This window comes from Rhinatrema bivittatum, chromosome 3, assembly GCF_901001135.1.
Source record: "Rhinatrema bivittatum chromosome 3, aRhiBiv1.1, whole genome shotgun sequence".
Classification (NCBI taxonomy): Eukaryota; Metazoa; Chordata; class Amphibia; order Gymnophiona; family Rhinatrematidae; genus Rhinatrema; species Rhinatrema bivittatum.
In genome coordinates this window covers 302842978-302866066 of record NC_042617.1, presented here as the reverse complement: position 1 = coordinate 302866066, position 23089 = coordinate 302842978, and the positions used below count along the sequence as shown (strand labels likewise).

The window sequence follows — 23089 nt, the reverse complement described above, 5'->3', positions numbered from 1 at the left end:
CGACTGAAGACACAGAGCACTGTGAACAGGAAATAACGCATAGCTGAGCAGGATCAAGAACCCAAAAACGTGGTGGGCGTCTGGACTGATCCATGGTACTACAGGAACGAAAATTAGCAGGTAAGTAATAATTTTCTTTTCCCTGTACGTACCTGGATCAGTCCAGACAGTGGGATGTACCCAAGCTTCCCTAAACCGGGTGGGGTCCTGCGAGGCCTGCTCGGAGAACCTGCTCGCCAAAGTGTCCAGAGACCGAAGAGGCGAGGTGCAGACGATAGTGCCTCGAGAACGTGTGTAATGATTTCCAGGTGGCTACTCTACAAATTTCTTGCGAGGATACCGAGCGAGACTCCGCCCAGGAAGCCGCCTGACAACGTGTAGAATGCGCTACGATGCCGGGTGGGAGAATCCGTCCCGCCCCAATGTAGGAAGCAGCAATGCCGGCCTTCAACCATCTGGCAATGGTAGCCTTCGAGGCCTGAGACCCCTTCTTAGGTCCGGACCAGAGTACGAAGAGATGGTCAGAGATCCGGAACTCATTTGTAGCCTCCAGATAGAGGTGCAGAGTGCGCTTGACATCCAAGAGACGGAGAGTCTTCGGCTCTGAGAAGGACTGCAGCTCCACCGTCTGGTTCACATGGAATGCAGAAACCACCTTCGGCAGGAAGGAGGAAACGGTGCGAAGCGAAACTCCAGAGTCGGAAAAACGGAGATAAGGCTCTCTACACGACAGAGCCTGCAGCTCCGAGATGCGTCGAGCGGAACAGATGGCCACAAGAAAAAAAAAACAGTCTTGAGAGTGAGATCCTTTATTGTTGCGTTGCGCAGCGGCTCGAACGGTGGTCCCGACAGGGAGCGAAGCACAAGGTTAAGATTCCAGGAGGGACAAGGGTCCCGCAACGGAGGACGCATATGCTTGACACCCTTGAGAAAACGAGCAATGTCAGGGTGCTGTAGAAGAGAGCCCCCATCGCTCAACAGCGAACCAAGGGCGGCCACCTGAACCCGTAGTGAATTATAGGCGAGCCCTTTTTCCACTCCCGCCTGTAGAAATTGAAGGATCTGAGGTACAGAAGCCTTAGCGGGTCTCGTGGCCTGGCTGGTACACCACAGCTCGAACACCTTCCAGACCCGAACATAGGCCGCCGACGTCGATGTTTTTCGTGCCCGCAATAGCGTGGATACTACAGCCTCCGGGTAGCCCCGACGCCGGAGGCTGCGCCTCTCAAAAGCCAGGCCGCAAGACAGAAGAGTTCTGCCTGCTCGAAAAATACCGGGCCCTGATGTAGGAGCTGGGGGAGGTGCCCCAGCCTGATTGGCCCATCGATCACCAGCTGTAGGTCTGCAAACCAGGGTCGCCTAGGCCATTCCGGAGCGACAAAGACCACGGTCCCCTGATGGCTTTCTATTCTGCGGAGCATCCTGCCCACCAGAGGCCACGGTGGAAAAGCGTAGAGCAGAAGATGTGGGGGCCACGGAAGGACCAGGGCATCCACTCCCTCCGCACCGCGCTCTCTCCGGCGACTGAAGAAGCGTGGAGCCTTGGCGTTGAGAGCGGACGCCATCAGATCCAGGTGGGGGGCCCCCCACCGATGGACGAGAAGTTGCATCGCTTTGTCGGAGAGAGACCACTCTCCTGGGTCCAGCAGTTGACGACTGAGGAAGTCCGCCTGGACGTTGTCCACCCCAGTGATGTGCGAGGCCGCTAGCCGAACGAGATGACGCTTCGCCCATTGCATCAGTAGCGCCGCCTCGAGCGCTACCTGCGGGCTGCGCGTGCCTCCTTGTCGGTTGATGGAGGCCACGGTGGTAGCGTTGTCCGATAGAATTCTGACTTCCCGGTTCCGAAGAAGCGGGAGGAAATGTCGCAGAGCTAGCCGGACCGCCCTGGTTTCCAGACGGTTGATTGACCACTTCGCCTCCACCGCGGACCACGTCCCCTGCGTGGCGCTTCGATCGCATACTGCACCCCAGCCTGCTAGACTGGCATCGGTAGTCACCACCACCCAATTTGGCAGATCGAGGGACATGCCCCGGGCCAGGTTCGGCGGATCCAACCACCAGCCCAGACTGTCCCTGGCATTTTGCGGGAGCGGGAGAATCATCTGGTAGTCCTGTGATACTGGTTTCCACCGGGAGAGGAGCCCCCACTGTAAGGTCCTGAGGTGCGCGAAAGCCCAAGGTGCAAGGTCGATGGTGGACCCCATCACTCCCAGGAGTTGTAGGTAGTCCCAGGAGGTGGGCTCTGGTAATGCAGAGAACAGTCGTGTGACCCCGCAAGGATTGAGCCTTGTCCTGGCGCAGAAAAACTTTGCCCAGTAGGGTGTCGAAGGTCGCCCCCAAGAAATCCAAGCGTTGCGAGGGAGTGAGGGAGCTCTTGGAGAAGTTCACTACCCATCCCAGGGAATGTAGAAACCGTACTACTCGAGTCACCGCTGAGCGTCCATGATCGAATGACTTCGCCCGGATGAGCCAATCGTCCAGATAAGGATGAACCAGGATGCCTTCCTTCTGGAGGGCTGCAGCCACGACTATCATGATCTTGGTGAAGGTGCGCGGCGCCGTCGCCAATCCGAACGGGAGAGCGGTGAACTGAAAATGCTGGTCCAGGATTTTGAAACGAAGGAAACTGTGGTGGTCCGGGCGGATGGGGATGTGCAGGTAGGCCTCCGTTAAGTCCAGGGAGGCGAGAAACTCCCCCCGATGTACCGCCGCAATCACTGATCGGAGCGTTTCCATGCGGAACCGAACGACTCGAAGGGATTTGTTGACTTCCTTGAGGTCCAGTATAGGCCGGAAGGAACAGTCTTTCTTTGGCACGACGAAATAGATGGAATAGTGGCCCGAGCCCACTTCTCCGAAGGGCACGGGCGCAATAGCGCCTATCTCCAGGAGTCTGTCCAGAGTCAGCTGCACCGCCCTTCTTTTGAGGTCCGAGCCACAGGGAGAAAAGATGAACCTTCCCTGCGGAGGGCGGACAAATTCCAATGCGTAGCCGTGTAGAAAAACATTAGCCGGCCCCCAATCCTGGGGACAGAGGAGTGGGCGAGACTGGCATCATTGTGAAGACTTGTTAGAGGGGTTCCCAGGTCCGGGAGTAGTGCGTGCGGGCCGACGCCCGCGAAAGGAGCACGACCAGGGCTGAGACCTGTGGGCGGATGGCCGGGCGGCCGCCTGTCTGTATCCCCTGTAGCGCCGCTGCGCTCTGGCTCTGGTCCGAGAAGAAAACGCTCTGGATGGACGAAACCTATCCTCCGGCAGCCAATGAACAGCGTTCTCCCCCAGGGACTTGATGATCTGATCCAAATCCTCCCCGAAGAGGAACTTGCCCCTGAAGGGGAGAGAGAGCCCAGACTGGACTTCGAGGACGTATCTGCCGCCCAGTTGCGTAGCCATAGTAATCTGCATGCTGCCACTACTGATACCATGGATCTTGCGAGGACCCGAAAAAGATCGTACGAGGCATCCGCCCCATACGCCACCGCGGCCTCCAGCCGATCCGCCTGGGCAGCCTCATCGGCCGGCAGATTCTGAGACGTGAGGAGTTGTTGTACCCAAAGGAGACTAGCCCGCTGGGCAAGCGAACTGCACATCACCGCCCGCATGCCAAGCGCGGAGACCTCGAAGACCCGCTTAAGGAAAACCTCCAACTTACGATCCTGTGTGTCTCGCAATGCCGCACCTCCTGTTACTGGGATAGTCGTCCTCTTCGTGACCGCCGACACTGCGGAGTCCACCTTTGGGACCTTGATGAGGTCCAGAAAATCTTCAGGGAGCGGGTACAGCTTTTCCATCACCCGGCTGCTCTTCAGGGAGGCCTCCGGGGTGTCCCATTCCCTGGTGAGAAGTTGTAAAAACGAGTCATGGATAGGAAAAACCCGAGCCCTCGGCCGAAGCGCCGCCAGGACTGGATCTCCCTTCTTTGAGGAGGTGACGACAGCGGGAGCCACTGGAGCAGGCGGGTCCGGTGGAGGGTCCAAATCTAATTCCTGAATGATCTGCAGGATGAGGTCGTCCAGTTCTTCCCTCTGGAAGAGGCGTAGGGTACGCGGATCATCCCCTTCTTGCGTGCCGTCCCTTTGGCCCCCGTCCGGGAGGTCAGGTCCCTGTCCCGCTGGGTCGGGCACCGCCCCCACTGCCGCTGGCGCCGAACGGACCCGAGTAGGAGGACGGGAGGCCCCCGCTCCTGAAGGGTCGGGGGGGCCCCACAGATGTGTCCAGCCCCTGTAGATAAGCGGTATGCATGAGCAGGATAAATTCCGGAGAGAATCCTGGCCTGCCCGGGTGCGTTTCGAGGGGCGGCGGGGTTCCTGCTCCCTGGCTCTGGGTGCTTGGCTCCTGCACCAGAATCGGGGGGGGGGGGGGGGGGGGCGCCCCCGCTTGTAGGGTCTTCCCGAGAGACGTTCTCCCTCGTGTCCTGCGCCTCCGGGCGCTCAGAATGTAAGCTGGCCCCCGTTCCCGCCAAAAATGGCGGAGTGGCTGGCCCGCACCGCCCGGGCAAAAAAGAAAATTCAGTAAGGGACTGTGAGGTACCTTCCCCCCCGGGAAGGCATCGTGCACAGATGCCCTCCCGGGAAATCCGGGACCCCGGGTCGCCGCAGGCCGCACAGCGCAACAGCCGCAGCATCGGGATCGCCGGGGGAGAGATGAAAAAACGGCGGCAAAAAAGAGCAAAAGCCTCGGGGGGAGCCACGCGCACGAAAGCGCCGCTGCGGGGGGGCACAAAAGCGCCGCTGCGGGGGGGCCCGGGCGGCCCGCACTGCCCGCTGTCCGCAATTACAGGGGGGTGCCGCGGGGGGGCCTTCCCGGCCACACAACCCGCCCCAGAAGTCTTTCCCAAGCGCGGCAGCAGCCCACGAGGAGCTGCAAAATGGCCACGGGTGAGTGAAGAAAAACGAAGAGGCCAGCACCACCGGCTTTCGCGGGCACCAGGAGCTGTGCTGTGAAGAAAAACTACAGAGGAAGAAAAACGTACTTACCCCTGCAACGACAAAGAAAACAGCACGGCTGCAGAAAAGAGACAGGAGAGATAAGCCACTCCCCAAAAGGTGAAAGGACCCTGCTTTACTTTTTTTTTTTAAAACTTTATACAAGACTTGATACAAACTTGATCCATGAGAAAAAGGCAGCAAAATAATCAAGCAAAGGAAGTGAGAAAGAAGGAAAAGGAGAAGAAGCCTGATTCCCCTACTCGCATCTGCTGGAGTCAGAAGATACTGAACTCCTGCAGAGGGGGTAGTAGGATATATGGATTCGCCCCCTCAAAGCTTGTGCTGACTCCATCTGCTGGATTGGGGACATAACCCACTGTCTGGACTGATCCAGGTACGTACAGGGAAACAAAGTTTAGAAACTGCCCTAGCTAACATTTCAGCTGGTACCCAAGTTTTCTAAGTGTTTCTATCCTATTTCTGTATAAAATATTTAGCCAATTCTTATGTTGGAACATTAAAAAAACACGACATCTATAAAGCACTACAAAAATTAAATTTTTCCACCAATAAAAAAAAAAAAACTGAGTTTACCTTTAGCCGGGATTTGACCCTCCTGGTTTTTAAGACCTTGGGTAGCTCTTGCTTTACATTTGGAGGAGATAGCTCATTAAAGACTCTGAAAGCTGACTTGGCTTTTGGTTCTGCCAGCGCTGCACCGCTGAGGGTATGGCATTCTTGGACTGGGGTCTGTGCTGCTTTGATCATAATGGGTGGGATGTCTGTTTCAGAGTCATCCATGGAGAACACATCTCCAGAACTTGCTGGTGGGAGCTTCAGCTGTGGAGTCCTTTTCTTGACAGAGAGGGATCTGCTTTTTGAGCTGGGGGCAGCATTTTTTCCTGTTTTGGTCTCAGTTTTCCCAGCTTGCTTTTTCAAGTGTTTTACATTTGTCACCTTGGTTGCTGCAGCAGCACTGGATGACAGTGGCTTCCATGCCCAGGCCGGTGAGAAGATGTCAGCTACACAGCCCCCATGCTTAGAGGCAAGGTTATAAATTGAAGCCATGGCTTTGCCTAGCAGTAAGCTGGCCTTTCTGTATTCCAGTCTGTGCCCACCGATTGCTTTAGATGTGATAAAGTTCAAGCCAGCTTGGACATAGTCCATTCTTTTCTTAGTAAGATCAGAGCTCAGGGAGGAAAGTGCAACATATAGTTGAGCCATGAGCTCATCTGCCAGCCCCATGGTGCAAGTCCCCCGGCTCCATGACTTCTTGCTGCCATCTCCCTGTGAGCAGCAATTCTGAAGGACGCTGGAGAAGCGAGATGTGAAGGCAGTGCAGCGCTCCAAGGCAGACTGGAGGAGAGCAAAACCCTCAGCCTGGTTCCCAGCTGCCACCTGCTTCTCTGCAAATACCACCATCCAATGGGTGCAGAGCATGGAGAGCACAAGGTCTGAACAAAGGGAGCAGAGACATGCAGAGTGGTGGGACACGAAGTGAGGGAAGTCCTCCAGCTTAGACTTTAGGACTGGAGAGGAGGTTAGATCCTTTCCCATGCTGACTGTATCAACAAATTCAAGCGCTAGCCCCTTTAGGAACCAATCTTCTTCTGGTAAAGCAGCACCATCTTTCACTTTCTTCCCAGCACATTTCCCTTTCCTCAGCTTAATCTTCATTTCTCCTTTCAGGTTCTCTCTCATTTTGAAATCTAAGACAGAAGCATAATGAGAAAGTCAGTCTAAGGCAAACAATGTCCCTGGCCCAGGGAGCTTCCAATCAAAGCCTACACAGGGAGGTGAAATTATTTGCTTAAGGCCAAGGAATGGGAGAGAATGAATTCAGCTCCAACCCTTACGTCATGCAGCAAATGTTATTGCCTTACAAAACTTTAAGGTGGTATGAGCATGCTCCCCCCCCTACCCCCCTTCCCCAACAGGAATGCAATTTGTACCATCCTTTAAAGTTCTCAAAATTTTGCTCAAGTAGAGGAATGAGCCAAATTAAAGTTGAGGACTGTAGTCCATAGGGGAACAGGACAATTCATGCATGCTTAAAACTTATTTCAGTGACTTAATCACTTGTTGCAATTTAGTCATTATTTCATTGATATTTTAAAAAGGTTTTTTTTTTAAACTACTCCTAATACCTTTCCTACTAGTGAGGCACTGGAATATGGCATGAAAGGCATTTGATCAGATTCTGGGAAAGAAACCAAGCAGCAAAGAAAACTAAGTTGCGTACCTGTAAAATATTCTCATTGAACAGTAGCAGGATAATCAACCACTCATCCTTCCCCTTTTGAAGCCAAAATGTTTTTAGCTTTTAAATAAGCTCGAGGAGCTCCCCATGAGGCAGTAGCTATTAGACATGGGATTTTTTTGTCCAGTTGTTAATGCATCCCCTCAGCTTAAAGTAATTCAGATCCAAAATGGAGCAGCAAATGTGTAGTTGGATGATTACCCTGCTGTTTCAAGGACACGTTACATAAAAGCAATTTCATCCTGCTTATCTTCCAAAAGCTAGAGTCAAGAAAAAAAAGCAGCCTTTAGCTAGGGATTTCCTCCTCCTCCCTTAGGCTTTCAGTTCAACAGATTGAGTTTGATATTATTTCTGAGACATGGGATGTTAGACTGGAGAGTGACTAATAAGAGACATGTGAACAGAATTCCACATAGCTTTGCAAATCTCCATAGAAGATGATCTCAGATGAACCACCGATGCTGCCATGGCTAACATAACCCTTGACATGCCCAGGCATAACAGATGCCATTTGCTATCCAATTAAAATATTTTTGGGAAACAGCAATTCTGTCTCTTATGGTCAAAATAAGGTTTGGGTAAACTTTATGGACTTAATTCTGCTACAAGTAAAAGGCAATGGATCTTTTACAATTTATATTGTATAAAGTTTGTTTTATGAATGTGTGGCTTGGAGAAAAAAGTGTTTGAAAGGACAACAATTACACTGAGGGATATCTTCAAAACATGCTTTTCATAATACATTTCAATAGAACATTGAATTACATAAATTCAAAATATCATATCCACCTTAGATAAGTTCTCTTTTTGGTTTATCTGATCATTTCCTTTCCTTGAATCCAGCCTGATCAGTCCAGATTTGCTGATGTCACCCCTTATAGGCTCACATGCTGACTTCAGCCTGCTAGTATTACCTGTAACAAGCTAATGATTTACTTATTCCTCCAAACCAGGGGCTTCCAAGGGAAACATTATATAAAGTCAGAGACAACAAACCTTCTCTGTTAGTGTTCATATGCATTTAGTTTCATAATATAGTAATGGGGCCATAAAACAGTTTGGCAGATCAGGAAAGGCTCTGGACTGATCTGGTTGGATTCAGGGAAAGACAGACATAAGTTGCTCCTCTTCATTCAGCCAGACCAGTCCAGACCAATGGGATGTACCTAAGCTACTTCTGACATGGGCCGGATACTGCTAACCCACTCTTAATACCACCAAAGCAAAGGAAGCCTCCTTCCTGGTCCACACAGCCAAACGATAATGTTTGGCAAATATGTAAAGAGTACCAGAAGAGAAGCTTCCCCGAGGGTTGGCAGAAGCTGCAGGCTTATAGAGGGGGGAGGGAACTGGTCCCCCAGCTATCACCCCCAGTGCACCACGGAGCACAGAAGTTTGGGGTCACTAACCCCTGCTCGTTCCTGCCTCCAACCAGGGGGGTAGTCTCACAAGGACCTCACCACCCCCTGGGAGGCTATTCTTCTCTTTCCTGAAGTTCATCCAGGTACAGAGCCATGGATTTTGCACCTCTTCCATCTGCTGCAGACAAATACTGTGCAGTCACAGGTGGCACATGGTGTTATGAGGCAGAGCCTCTGAAACTGTCTCCATCTGCTGGAAGGGAGGCAAAACCCAGGTGTCTGGACTGATCCAGGTACGTACAGGGAACCAAAATGTTCCTCACTGTATGTACCCGGATCAGTCCAGACTCCTGGGATGTATCAAAGCTTCCCTAAGTAGGGTGGGACTGCAAGAGTCCTGCTCGAAGAACACTTCTGCCAAAATTGTCCATGTCCGGAGCCTGGACATCCAAGCGGTAGTGTCTGGTGAAGGTATGTAAAGACTTCCAAGTAGCCACTCTGCAGATCTCTTGTGGCAAAACCAATTGGCATTCTGCCCAGGAAGCTGCTTGTGAACAAGTAGAATGAGCACTTAACCTCTCCAGGACTGGTTGACTGCAACAAGTATGCAGAACCAATGGCTTTTCAACACACTATAGTGGCTTTTGAGGCATTTTGGCACGTCACACCGCAGCATAAAACAGAGGTGAGCCAAACTATTTGTCACCTCCAAATATCACAACAAAGCTCTTCTGACATCCAGGCACTTCAATTCTCACATGAGGAACATCATTCTCTAAACCTGTAAAAGCTGGAAGCGTCAGCTGATTCAAGTGAAAGGCTGAGACTACCTTCAGCAAAAGACAGAACTGCTCAAGGAGACACCAGACTAATATGCAAGAAAGGTTCCATGCATGATAATGCCTGGAGCTCAGAAACCCTCCTGGCTGAACAAATCACCACCAGAAAACCAACTTTAGGTTAGATCCTTCATGTTGGCCTTAAGCAGCTCAAACAGCACGTCACACAAGTCCTTGAGAAGGAAATTTAGGCTCCAGGAAGGGCACACGAGTTGCAAATGCTTTGCTCCTCAGAGAAAAATGCACATCTGGATGAGCAGCCTAAGCGGAACTATGAATCTTGCCCCATAAACATCATAGGGTTGAGACCGGGACCCACAGGGAACTAGAGGATAAACCCTTAGAGACTGCCTTGCAAGAAAGAATTATGGCAACCAAAGCATGGAGGATCAAAGCCCTGTGCCGTACACCAGCTTAAAAATCCATTGGTGTTCCTTCTGATATAGCCATCTTTCACGATTGCCTCCTCTTATGTCTGATTTGATATGGTCTATCGCGAACCAACGTAGATCTTGAATCTTGTGATTTTCTGCAATACAGTGCGCAACCATTGGAGCAAATTCTTTATTTTTCAAACAGCTTTTATGTTTACTGATGCACAATCTTAATGATCTGGTGGTCTGACAAATTTTATTGCAGGGAAATTTGATGTAATCACAAAATTGGTTTGACATGTAGTGAAATTTTTTAATTTATGTGTATTGTGTATGTTGACAAGTGAATTTTTAATTCTGTTTGATCACAGATCTTGCAATGACCACATTTATAATGTCCCAAAAGTTTTGTCCCATCGATAGTTTCAATTCTATCAATCTTTTCTGATAATGTTGAGGGACTTAAAATCTCTGAAATTCTTGCATCTGGAGAATGCCATTCGAAATTCCAAGTTCTGAAACCCAGGAACCATCTTGACAATGTGCCAATGATTACACTTCTGATAATTTCTCGATGTAGGAGAATACTTGGTTACACAAGTGACTACGATTCATTCTGTTTCTGACGGAGTCAACAATGCATTTCTGTCATAATATAAAGCTCTTTTAAAATGCATGCTTAATGCATTTATTTGCGTAACAGTTTGAAATCTTGAATTAGATTCTCGGATTGTTGTCTGAAAATATGATTTGAGCAATTGCGTTTATATCTCAAGAATTGAGAGAACGGTAAACTATTTTTGAGGGGTGGCGGATGTGCACTTTCATAATGAAGCATGTTTCGGTCAGTTGGTTTTTTGAAAACCACTAGTAACCACGTCTCCTGATTCTGTTTTTTTGAGCAGAAGTGGTTACTGGTGTTTTCAAAAAAACCAACTGATCGAAACACGATGCTTCATTATGAAAGTGCACATCAGTTATCCCTCAAAAATAGTTTACCGTTCTCTCAATTCTTGATATAAAACGCAATTGCTCAAATTCTTATGAAAAAAAAAAATCGAGCGGACTCTCAATAAAGTAGACCCTTCTCAATGGGAGGGCGTCAGTGCCATACACCATTGTAGCCTTCAAACATTCCACCTGCTCTGCTTCTGGGGGAGAAAGATCCATGGCACTGAGGAGTTGCTGAACCCACCCCTCAGGCTTGCTCGCTGCATGAGACTGCTACACACCACTGCCCGGACCCCAAGGGCTGAAACCTCAAAAATCCTCTTGAGGTGAACTTCAAAGCTTCTGGTCCTGCAGATCCTTAAGAGCTGCTGCTCCTGCAACCAGGATAGTCATCCTTTTGGTGATGGCTGACAGTGAAGCATCCATCTTCGGAACTTTGAGCAGCTCCAAGGAATCCTCAGGCAGCGGATAAAGTTTATCCATTGCCCGCCCCACTCGTAGACTCCCTTCCGAGTAACCCACTCACGTAACATGAGCTGCAGGACCATCGATGAAAAGGGAAAGTGAGCCGGAGCACGCAGGGCCTGCCAGAACCGGGTCCACCATACAGTCACTTGGGATCTCCGGAGAGGGTGCTATTCCCAGCTCGGTCAGGACGTGCGGAATAAGTGGCGCCAGCTCGTCCCGCAGGAACAGACTGAGCACTTGCAGATCATCCCCTTCTGCCTGTGTACACAAGGTAAGATCGTCCTTTTGGTCAGAGACTGGAGTATCCAGCGGGTCTGAGAGAATATCTGGTGGGGCTTGGAGTCCCTGGTCCCCCTGATCTTGGAGAGTGCGAATTCTGACAGCTTCTTGTGGCTCTGTAAGCCTGGGGACCTTCAGAGAAGGCCTGAGCCCTGAAAACCTGGTACTGGCAAAACTGGCTCACCCTGCTGTGACAGGCTGGCCAAATTCGCTTTGTGCATCATCAGCACAAAGTCAGCTGTAAAAGGGGCCTAGGTCCTGGAAAATCCCCCTTGGGGGTTCAGGAAATCGTCTGTTGGCTGCTGGAGCTGGGGAGCATCTGGACTCAAATCGGGAGGGGAAAGTGGAGGCAGCACAACCTCCGTTGCCTGCGTTCCTGCGGCAGACAGGAACCAAGATGGCCACAGTTCCTGCGCTCAGCGGGAACGGGGCAGGCTGACACACCCGAAAGCTGGGAGATGAACCGCGCCACACCTCCTTACAATCGCCGAAAGACACAAACCCCCCCCCCCGGGGAGGCAGCCCGAACAGAGGCCATCTCGGGAGAGCAGAGTCGCCGGCTCCCAGCAGGCCTGACATCGCGGCGCACGCAGCATGGTGGGAGGGAGGCACGATCAAGAGGAAACTCTCTGAACAGACCTGGGAGAAGAAGCAGCAGCGTACTTTTTTTTTCCTTAAACAGGCCCTCCAGAGGAATTAAGCATCCCTGGGAAAGAAGAGGGAGGGATGGGACCACCAGTACTCACCTCTGCAAGGAGAAGTCTCCCAACTGGGTCAACAAGCTATTGGGCCACTGACCCCTAGCTCGACCTACAACTGGGAGGGATGGTCCCTATCGAACCTCCCCCCCGCCCCCGGAACAGCAGTGCTGTTTCCTTTTATTTATTTAAATAAGGTGCTCTGAAAAACTTGCTTGATCTAGCATAGATTATTAAAGTCAGAACAAAAAGGGAAACCCCTGGATAAAAAAAAAATTCAAAGCTAGAGCACCGCAGGTTCTGCCACCATCTGCTGGAGACAAATACTGAAGAGGCGCAGGTGGCACAGTGTTATGAGGGGGTGCCCTTCAAGTTCTTCTGTCTCCATCTGCTGGAAAGGAGGATAACCCAGTCTGGACTGATCTGTGTACGTACAAAGGAATGATCATTTTCAACCTTAAAACCAGAAGAACACAAAAAAACTGCATCTGCAACGGTCTTCAGACAATCTACAACAGATTTGAGTGGACACTCCAAATCATCTCATCCTAATGGGCGGGACCTCTGGACTGATCTGTGATACTACAGGAATGAAGATTAGAAGGTAAGAAAAAATTCCTTTCCCTGTACGTACCCAGATCAGTCCAGATTTCTGGAAGTACCAAAGCTTCCCTAAACAGGATGGGACTGTGAAAGTCCCACTCGAAGCACACTGTCAAAGCCCATGGCATCCGAAGCCTGAACATCCAAACAATGTCTGGCGAAAGTGGGCAATTTCCCATAGGCTCAGAATGACCTTGACATGTGTACGCCAAACCTATCGCTTCCTTCAGCCACCATGCTAAGGATTTCGAAGTTTTATGCACCCCCCCCCCCCCTTTTTTTTTTCTAACTACTCTTCAGACTGCAGGTTCTGCACCACCATCATCTGCTGGAGACAAATACTGGCGGACTGAAAGTGGCACACCAGGTTATTGTTGTGATTCTGACTGCAGCCGTAGCTGCGGGCAGCCTCTCACCTCCCTTCAGCCAGCCGGCCTGACTCCTGATGTCCCTTGCGGCAGGGAGCCGCTGCCTGCCTTCACCGTGGCAGGGAGCCACGGACTTCAGCCTCTGTTTGGGGCCTGGGCCGCTGCCTTCCTGCAGGCCTGCTCCTCAGTGGCAGGATGCCGCTTTTGCTCCACCTTCCTTCGTGCAGCAGGGAGCCGCTTCCCACATCAGGGCCTGCCCTGCGGCCCGTTCTTCCTGCTCCTGCACGCAGCAGCTAGGATGCTGCTGTCCAAGGTCCTGCACTCCTTCCTGCTTTCTCCTAAGGGGCAAGGCCCTGCCTCTATTAGATTTAGAGGGCCCATGGCCAGATATGCCCCGGACCCCACCTGTGAACTCCTCCCTGGGTGCCTTCCTGCAGAGCCCTACAAGAGGGCTCAGTCGTTACTCCTCCTTCGCAAGGGGATAAGTCTTTAGGACTCCTGCTTCTGCCTGGTTCCTTGTTCGTGGGATCCCTCGTCTTAGTTGTTCCTGGTCTTTGACATCCCTCCATGTTCCTGATGTTTCCGTTGTCCAGATATCTTCGAGGCTCCGCTTGTCCCTTCCCTGTGTGGTCTGCGACCACCCCAGCTGGGCGCTCGGGGGACAGTCCCATCAGTCGTCACTGAGTAGTCTCCAAGTCCCTCGTCAAGACTGTTTAGGTCCCTGGCTCCAGATTACCTTCTAGTGGCCCGCCTCAGTCCAACTTTGGTATGACCTTCTGTTGCGTCTTCCACGCCAGGTTGGAGGTTTCATCTTCCATCGAATGACCTGTCAGGTGCTTCAATCATGCTGGGCTCCCGAAGCTCAGTCCAGGACGTTGCTGCTATGAGTTCTGGCCGTATTCCTTCATCAGTCTGTCCTTATATCCAGATGTTAGTCTTCCTATTCCTGGACTCCCTGTGGGGCAGTCATCCGTCCTGTGCTTCTACGCTGCTCTTCATTGAGTGTCCGTGAGCAGCGGGAGGTCCTGCACTCTCCTGGAGGCTCTGGACTTTTACTTGTCTGATTTTAGCTTGTCTTGTCTTCCATTCGCGAGTCTTCGTCAGCACCTCTATATCCAGTGTCCACGCTTGCTAGATGTCCTTGTCCACCTCTACTTCCTGTCCGGCCTACAGTCTCTAACATTACCCAGCAGCAGGTCCGAAAGGGCTTGGAGTGGTCGGAGGACTATTCAGAGACCAACCTTGCGTGGTTGGCCTCCCTGAGGCTGTGCAGGTCGGCAAGGGACTAGGCTTCCGGTCTCTGCCCAGACTAGGCTCAGTCTCACCTGCTTTGGCGCTTCCTCAGAGCTCCTCTCCCGGTTCAGAGGTCCAAGGTCACACTCCACTCTCCGCATGCAACAGATTACCAATGCCTCGAGCGCAACAGTTATATGCCACTGTCAGCAAAACTGTCTATTGATAGGGAGGCAAAACCTAGGAGACTGGACTGATCTGGGTACGTACAGGGAAATCTACTTGCTAACTCATTGACTTGATATGAAGGCTGCTCACCTGTGCTGGATTCCAGTAGGAACACCACCTGCTGCAGGTCCAGGTGACATAGCTCAAGTTCTGTGCGCTTGCACTCCAGCTCAGCCTTCAAGATCAGGAACTCTGTACATCTGAGAAAAGTTAAAATGTTTTAATGCAAAGATTTGAAGAGAGAAACCACCACTTTCATTTCTCCCCTTCATCTTGCCAATGGTTGAAAGAAAATTCTGCATGACAGCCCTTCAATTGTATTTCAAAACCAGCTGGATGAGTGATCCTGCTTTTCCCTCCCAAACCTCAGGGCACAAACAAGTGACTCCAATATACCATTACAGACTAGGCAGTCTAATGACAGACCATCTCGTATTCTCCAAGGACCTTCTGGGGAGAAGCCTATACTTTTGCAAAGAGATGATTCTAAGGATCAATCTTAAAAGTGGACCAATATCCATAGCAATGGATCATGAGTCAATGCACCAATAGATAACATTGCTCTTCCAAAGGGGACCATAGATCCTAAACCAGTAGCCCAGACACTAGGCTGACTAGTTTCTAATGCATTCCAGTCCTTCCATTCAAGTGAGTCACTTACTGCCGGATAGTCTGCACCTTCATGGAAAGTTTGAGCGCTTCTAGACAGAGAGCTTTAGCTTCAGACATGCTGCCTGCCCTGCTGAGGAGTGAGACAAGCCCCTTTGAGCAGCTCAACAGCTCTGCTAGTGCCTGCCACTTCTGGAGTTGATTTTCACCTGTAAGGAAAGACAGTAAGACAGGGACTTATGTGCAAGCGAGACTGATGCATGCAGTGCTGAGGCATTCTTAGATCCTTGGGGGGGAAGCAGCAAGATTACTTATACTTCTCTGCCAGTTATACAGCGCTGCAGTGACATTTAAAGGTTTGCCTGTTAATTTCCTTTCATTCTACCACAGTCTAGACAAGTGGGTTAGATTCTCCCTGCCATTGGATGGAAACAAAGGGAAATGGCAAAAACCTCTGAATATTAAAACCTATTGGTCTGAAGTGATATGGGTCCACTCCTGAGAGAAGTGAAGGTGACCTTGGAGGGAATCAGATTCTCATTGAGTTGCTTGAGGGCAGGAGCTATAGAGGCTCTTAAATTGTTGGACCTAGGCACCCCCCCCCCCCTCCTTCCCCAAAAAGAGCCAACACCTCCCCTGAAATCTAATGGGCAGGGCCTTAAGTTATTTCCCCAGTTAATACTGTCTCCCTGAAATAATTATGGCTGTTTAGGTCTCATACTGCTTCTTAATCTTTCTGTAGTCTTTGGGGCTTTGATTTCCTTAGATTCTTCCAACTTGTCAAAGTATTTTTCAACAACCTTAAAGAGAAGTTTAAGTCAGGCCTTAGAAACTATCTGCTGCTTAATTCCTTAGCCACAGCAATCTAAGCCATCCTTACAAGATTGTACAAGGCATCCCTAATTCTCCAACCTGGTCACCTCTGGACTCTCCAGAAACTGCCATCCCTAGAGAGGATGAATTAGCCATGCTATGTGGGTGATGTCAGATGGCACCAAATGGACTCAGTACAGTAAAAAATAAAAAAATAAAGTTTACTTAGGATGTGTGGAGGCTCCAGCATGTGCTGCCTTGTGAACCGCTCAGTCAATTTCAGAGCTCAGATTTAGCAAGGTAGTTTACTCCAGGGAAAGAGGCAGGAAATAAGCACGGCTAATTCACAGTGTCTTCAGAGAACCCCGTTTACAGGTAAGCAAGCTTATATTTTCTGATAAGCAGAACTGAATTAGCCATATTTATTTTTTATTTTATTTATTTATTTAAGGTTTTTATATACCGGCAATCATGAGCACATATCTTGCTGGTTTACATGGAACGGGAGTGCATTAAATACAACAACTAGAACTGTGGTGATCGAAGGAGCAGTTACAAATAACAAGGGTAGCAGAACTAGGATAAGAAGGAAGAGATAGGAAAGAATAAACGGTTAAACGGTATACAAATAAATTAAATGCTATGTAAAAATGGCATGATTAATGGCTGAATATTTGAAGTCCTTGGTTTGTATCTATAACGTGATATTAGATTGTGTCTGGGAAAGCTTGCTTGAATAACCAAGTCTTAAGTCCTTTCCTAAAAGTTAAGAGGCAGGGTTCCAGTCTCAAGTATCAAGTCAGGATACAGGGTTCCAGTATCAAGTCAGGAGTCCCAAGCTGAGGGTTGCACAGCAGAGTATTCAAGACAACCCAACCAGTAAAGAGTGGGCTACTAACAGAAAAGCTTGCACAAGACTGCTTACCCAAAACGATTCTGTTGACATGCTGTACAGATACTAGTGGAATGTGAAGTGTGCAGGCAACCAAGTCACAGGCTGGCAGATGTCTTCCATTGAGATGGCCTGTAGGTGATCCATTGAAGTTGCCATGGATCACTTGACAGATTTGTAGACCAGCTAGCACATAACTGCATGACAGCCAGTTTAACAGTTGGCTTTGATTTAAAAAAAAAAAAAAAAAAAAAAGGGGGTAGGCCAAGACTCTTGCAGTCCAAATAATGAAGAGCCTTCTTGCCTTCATGAGCATGAAAAAAAGCAGGAACAATGGGCTTGATTTATGTGAAAAGCAGACCACTTTAGGAAGGACCTGAGATAAAGACAGCAAAGCTTACAACTTATGGGCCTGTCGAGCAGATGCGTGACAACTAGAAACAGCACCTTTCAGAGTCACTTTAAAGGAACCAACTGCAGAGGTTTGAATGAAGGCTTCATAAGGTGAGTTAAGATAACATTAAGATTCCAAGACACTTGGTATCCAAATTTGTGAAAGGATCAATGGATATTTGAGCACCTTCTACCTTTGATGGTATGCTGTAATGGCACTGGGCAACACTCAAAGAGATACAGTCCTGACAAAAAGGGGAAAGTAGACTACAAATGGGTACAAACAGCCACATTGCAACCAGGATCAAAAACTTCCTGGTCAAAGGCTTTCTGGTTGATTAAAATATCTTCTATTTCTTTAGCACAGAGCAGAAAGGAAACTGCCAAGTGTTCAGACTGTGAAGGCTGAAGGGGACAGATTCAGATGGCACAGAAACATTCCCAGTGGAACCGAAGACTGACAATAGAAGATAGGGGACCCACTTATCTTGGTCATGCTGGTGCACCATGAATCATTTTTGCAAATGTCTGAAACCCTTTTTAGATTGACCTTCCAATTAATGGGATTGGTGAATATGCAGAAAAACTGGCATTCCAGTGTAGCAGAAAAAAAAAAAGTCAGGAGCAGAACCAAACCTGCTTGGAAGCACAGAGCATAATCTTATGCTTTTTATTGTTCTCTGTTGCAAACAAGCACTTTTTGGTCAACCAACTCCAGAGGTCAAACGTTTTACCACTTGCTGATCCAGAGACTACTTGTGAGGTAGGACTCTAGAGACTATCTAAAATGTTTTGGTATCCTAGAAGGTATGTTGCTTGTAGCTGAGCTCTATTGTGGATAGCCAAGCCCAGAGCCTGAGAACCTCTCCCTGCTTGTTTATATAGAAAATGGAAACCTGATTCTTAGAATCAGGATTCTCCTTTCTGCTAGAAATTGAGAAAGCCTTCAGAATATACTCAAGGCACATAGCTCCAGGAGGTTGATCTGAAGACAATTTTCTACCAAGAACTATGTTCCTTGTGTTTGAGCTGCACTTATATGAGCTCTCCCCCAGGATGATGGACGGACACTCCAGGGCCAATGGTTTCAACCTCCACCAGAGCAGACTTCAGGTTAATCATTACCCTGATGCAATCAGCCAGTGGCGATCACAGCTGGTCCCACTGACAATGAAGCCTTCATTGTATGCCTCTTGTAACCAGGTCAATGGGACAACAAAGTGTTGCTGCCATGTGTCCCAGGATGGCTAGGATGGATTGTATTGGGAGCATGATCCCACTGCAGAGAAGTTTTACTAGTCCCCTTAGCACCAAGGCCCTTTTTTGGGGAGAAATGCTTGGTACCAAACTGAACCCTCTGGACAGGGGTGAAGCTGTTTGGTAAAGTTGATCAGAGGGACTGAAGTTTAACTGTTTTATCCAGGGATTCCAAGCTACCTGACTGGATGAACCCATCCCAGTCAGGGGAAGATCTAGACTCATCGAGCATAGGTACAACCCTACCTCTACCAGGTACTGGGTGAACACTCTTGGGGCTACTGACAGGCCAAGATCTTGTACTGATAAGTACCCCCCCATTCTGAACCTTATTTATTTTATTTAAAGGTTTTCTATACCGTCATTTAGTAATGCACCACAACTGTTTACATTTTGGCACAAAATAGGTTTGGTTTCTAAGTTATCCATAGTGTGCCAATATTTTACAGTTACATAGTTCAATAATATACTCTAAATGAGAAGTGGGTTGGGGTTACTATTTATATGATTATTCAACAATCATGTGTATACTGTTTAATTTAATATTTAATTATGGGTAAAATAAAATTGTCAATTCTACCTTTTTATGGTGACTTTCAGCTGTATTTGTTAGTTGGCGCACTCATTGTGAAATGCTTTTTTGAAAAGCCAAGTTTTTAGGCCTTTTTTGAAGAGTTTTAATTCTTTCATTAGTCTTAGTTCAAGTGGTAATGTGTTCCATAATAATGGTCCTGCCAAAGATAGTGCTCTCTCTCTAACTTGGGTCAACTTTGCTGTTTTGACTGAGGGAATGGTTAGTAGTGCTTTATTGGCCGACCTGAGATCTTTGAGGGACATGTAATCGTAGTGCAGTGTTCAGCCAATCGGCTTTTTGTCATTTATTAGTTTATGAATTGTGCATAGCATTTTGAATTGTACTCTTTGTTCTATTGGGAGCCAGTGTAAATCAGCAAGTGTTTGGATGATATGATCTCTGCCTTTTCCAGTAAGTATTCTGGCAGCTGAGTTCTGTAGTATTTGCAGTGGCCTGATTGTGGTATATGGTAATCCTAGGAAAAGTGTGTTACAGTAGTCCGTGCTAGCAAATATTAGTGTAGTACTGTACGAAAGTGTTCTTGAGTTAACAAGGGTTTTAGTCTTCTAAGGACCATTAGTTTGGCATAGTCTCCTCTTACTTTTATTGATGTGTTTAAGGCTGATTTCTGTGTCTCTAATTACTCCTAGGTTTCTAGCCTTATCATTTAACTCCACTAATTTATCGTTTTTAAGTTTGATGGGATTTTGAATTATACCTCCAGTGTGAATGATGACTTGAGATACAAGAATGTGTCCTTGAGGTCTAGGGCACAATCTTTCCATTTAGCCTTGTGATTAGACTATGTGAAAGGAGTTCATCTAACTTCTACACACAAGTGTTTTCACAAATTCAAAATAAGTGTTCTCTAGATTTTTTAGGAATAAGTTAACAGGAATAAAATCTTTGCCCTTGTTCCTGGGAAGAAAAATATTGTTCTGTTGAGGGAGCAATTCCACCTCCAGCTGAAGATGGGCCAGACTGAAGTGTTACCACTTGCATTTCTCTTACTGTATTTTCATTCCAGTTCAGATCAATTTTCAGGACCTAAATTCTTGGTGAGGTTTCCCATTCTGAGGTAAAAGATCTGTACCTTTCTCTCAGAGGCAGTGGAGAGTCAGGCTTGAGGCACATCAAAAACTAGGCCTAGGTTTCAAATGCTGTGGGGTTTTAAGATGCCTCTACCAAACTGGCAAGAAGCTGTTGCTGCATGGCAGGGGTGGATTGAGGACACTGGTAAGAATTCAGAAGACTTCCCTCCTCCCATTAATAGATGAAGGAGCATTGGAGAAATTACTTACCTGATAATTACGTTTTCCTTAGTGTAGACAGAGGGACTTGGGACCAATGGGTTATATGCTCCTCTGTTAGCAGATGGAGACAGTCCGGTTTCAAAACGGACATCACCTTAGATACACCCCTGCAGTGAACTCAGCCCTTCAGTATTCTTCAAAAGCCATTGTGGACATACTATTGAAAAACCTGATTAAAACCAACTTGACTAAAAATGGATAACCATTACTGTACTCAAACACTGAACCCCAGCAAGATTATAGATTCCCTGATCTAGGGATTGGGCAACTGCTTACCCGTAATCTCTTGGAATCTATATTTAATTCATGGGCAATTCCTGGTCACTGTTCTTGAGCAGCTGTGGGTGGGATGCTGAGTCCATCTGTCTACACTAAGGAAAACAAAATTATCAGGTAAGTAATTTCTCACAGTCCTCTCTCCCCTCCTCCCGAGGTGCGCACTACAGCTCCCCTGCCTCCTGGGGGCAGCCGGCGGCGAAAGCGGCTTCCAGCAGCCCCCACCGGCTAAGGTGGATGAATGCATGCCCGCAAAGGTGAGTGAATGAATGCACGCCCGTACACGCCGGCAGGCGTGCATTCATCCAGGCGGGAGCCGGCGGGTGTGCATTCATTCACCTTCGCCGGCGGGCATGCATTCATCCAGGTGGAGGGAGCTGGCGGTGAAAGTGGCTTCCAGCAGCCCCTGCCGGCGGTGAATGAATGCATGCCTGTGCATGCAATTTGGGCGCTCAAGGCGTGACGTCACGGCATGTGACGTTGGCGTTCGCTAATGCACTGCCTTGAGCACCCAAATTGCACGCACAGGTGTACACAGGCGTGCATTCATTCACCTTCGCCGGTGGGGGCAGGGGAGCCAAAGCGGCTTCCAGCAGCTCCTGCCGAAGGTGAATGAATGCAGAAGGTACGGCAGCAATAGCCACCACTATGTCGACGACTGTGGAGTCCGAAAGCAGGAGAATAGTTTGAAACTGCTCCGACACCGGCTTCCAGCGGGATAGCAAAGATCTCTATAATGGTCGCATATGCGCAGAAGTCCAGGGAACCAGATCGATGGTGGAAGCCATGGTCCCCAGGACCTGAAGGTAGTCCCTCGCCGTAGGAAGCGAGGGACTACCTTCTCCATAAGTGTGAGAGCCCGCGTGTGTGGCAGAACACCTTGCCGACCCGGGTATCGAAGCGTGCCCCCAAAAATTCCAACACCTGGGACAACTAAGTCAATTTCCCCAAAAGCAACTATCTACCTGAGAGGGTGGTAAGGAGAGTAAGGACCCGGTCGACTGCCTGTCGACAGAATCTCCGACTTGGCCCGCACAAGCCAGTTGTCCAGGTAAGGATGGACCAGGACTCCTTCTCGGAGGGCGGCCGCCACCACCACAACTTTGGTGAAAGTGCGCGGTGGCTAGGCCGAATGGCAGCGCCCAGAACTGAAAATGCTGGTCCAGGATGTGGAAGCGAAGGTACCTCTGATGCTCGTGACGAATCGGGATGTGTAAGTAAGCCTCCATCAAGTCAAGAGGGGCCAGATATTTGGAGTGAACAGCCGCTATGACCACCCTCAGGGTCTCTGTCTGAAAATGTGGTACCTTGAGGGCCCGGTTGACCCTCTTGAGGTCCAAAATTGGACAGAAGGAACAGTCCTTTTTCGGCACTATGAAGTAGATGGAATACTGGCCGGCACCAAGTTTGTCCGCCGGGACTGGGACAATGGCCCCCCCAGTCCCTGGAGCCTAGTGAGAGTGATTCATGGCAGCCCGCTTCAGCCATCCGCAAGGAGAGACTACATGCAGATCGAGCAAATTCTAAAGCGTAACCACTTTCCCTTACCCCAACGTGATAGAGAACCTTGGTACGACACACCAAGCAAGCAGACTGGAGGAAATCTTACCAAAGCCCCTCCAACTTCTGAATCTGAGGAATTTTTATATTATATAAATTATATATATTTTTAAAAAATTGTTCACACGTGTATGCATATGTATATGTATGTATATGTGTATATTTTTATTTTTACTTACCTGGGCTCAATGCTTACCGGCTGAGTACAGAGATGGTCTCCAGCTATGGGGGGCAGAGAGCTTTGACCATCACCGCCACACTGCTTCCTGAACCTTCTGCCTTTTAGTTGCTTCAACAGCAAAGTCCATGCCAGGAACTGGCTACCAGACCAAGGCACACCTCGGAGGGATCTTGGAAATCGCCTCAGGAATTCTCAACTGGGGGGAGGGACCTTTAGATATCACAGATTGAGCCCTGCACTCCTTTCTTCAATTTAAAAAAAGTCTAATTTCTTCTTCTAAAGGGGACAGCGAACCCCATAAGGAAAACACATTCGCATCTACTAGGAGACATACTTAAGGGCCGAGTCCACTGCAGGGATGTATCTAGGGCAATGTCAGCTTTGAAAACTGACTCCATCTCCATCTGCTAGCAGGAGAGCATATAACCCATTGGTCCTGAGTCCATCTGGCTACATGCTAAGAAATAGGTTACTATTCAATCTATGCTGCATTTTGACTTGAGCCAACAGGTTGTCTTCCATAAGGGAAGTCTGCAAATATGAAATCTGACCACTGGCATGCAGCCAAGCCAGCCAACAGGCTCCAATGGTAGCCAAAATCCCAGCTAGTGTGTCTAACACTACATAG

General features: G+C 48.9%; 1 protein-coding gene across 1 annotated transcript in view; it reads right to left on the bottom strand.

Annotated features, from left to right (window-relative positions):
• ESPL1 (extra spindle pole bodies like 1, separase) overlaps positions 1-23089 on the bottom strand; it is a 259280-nt gene that overhangs the window by 111985 nt on the left and 124206 nt on the right. The window contains exons 16-18 of the mRNA XM_029595078.1: positions 15255-15411; positions 14684-14793; positions 5526-6640 (exon numbers count right to left, since the gene is read on the bottom strand). Coding sequence (XP_029450938.1) covers positions 5526-6640; positions 14684-14793; positions 15255-15411 — 1382 coding nt within the window. The remainder of the gene's footprint in view (positions 1-5525; positions 6641-14683; positions 14794-15254; positions 15412-23089) is intronic.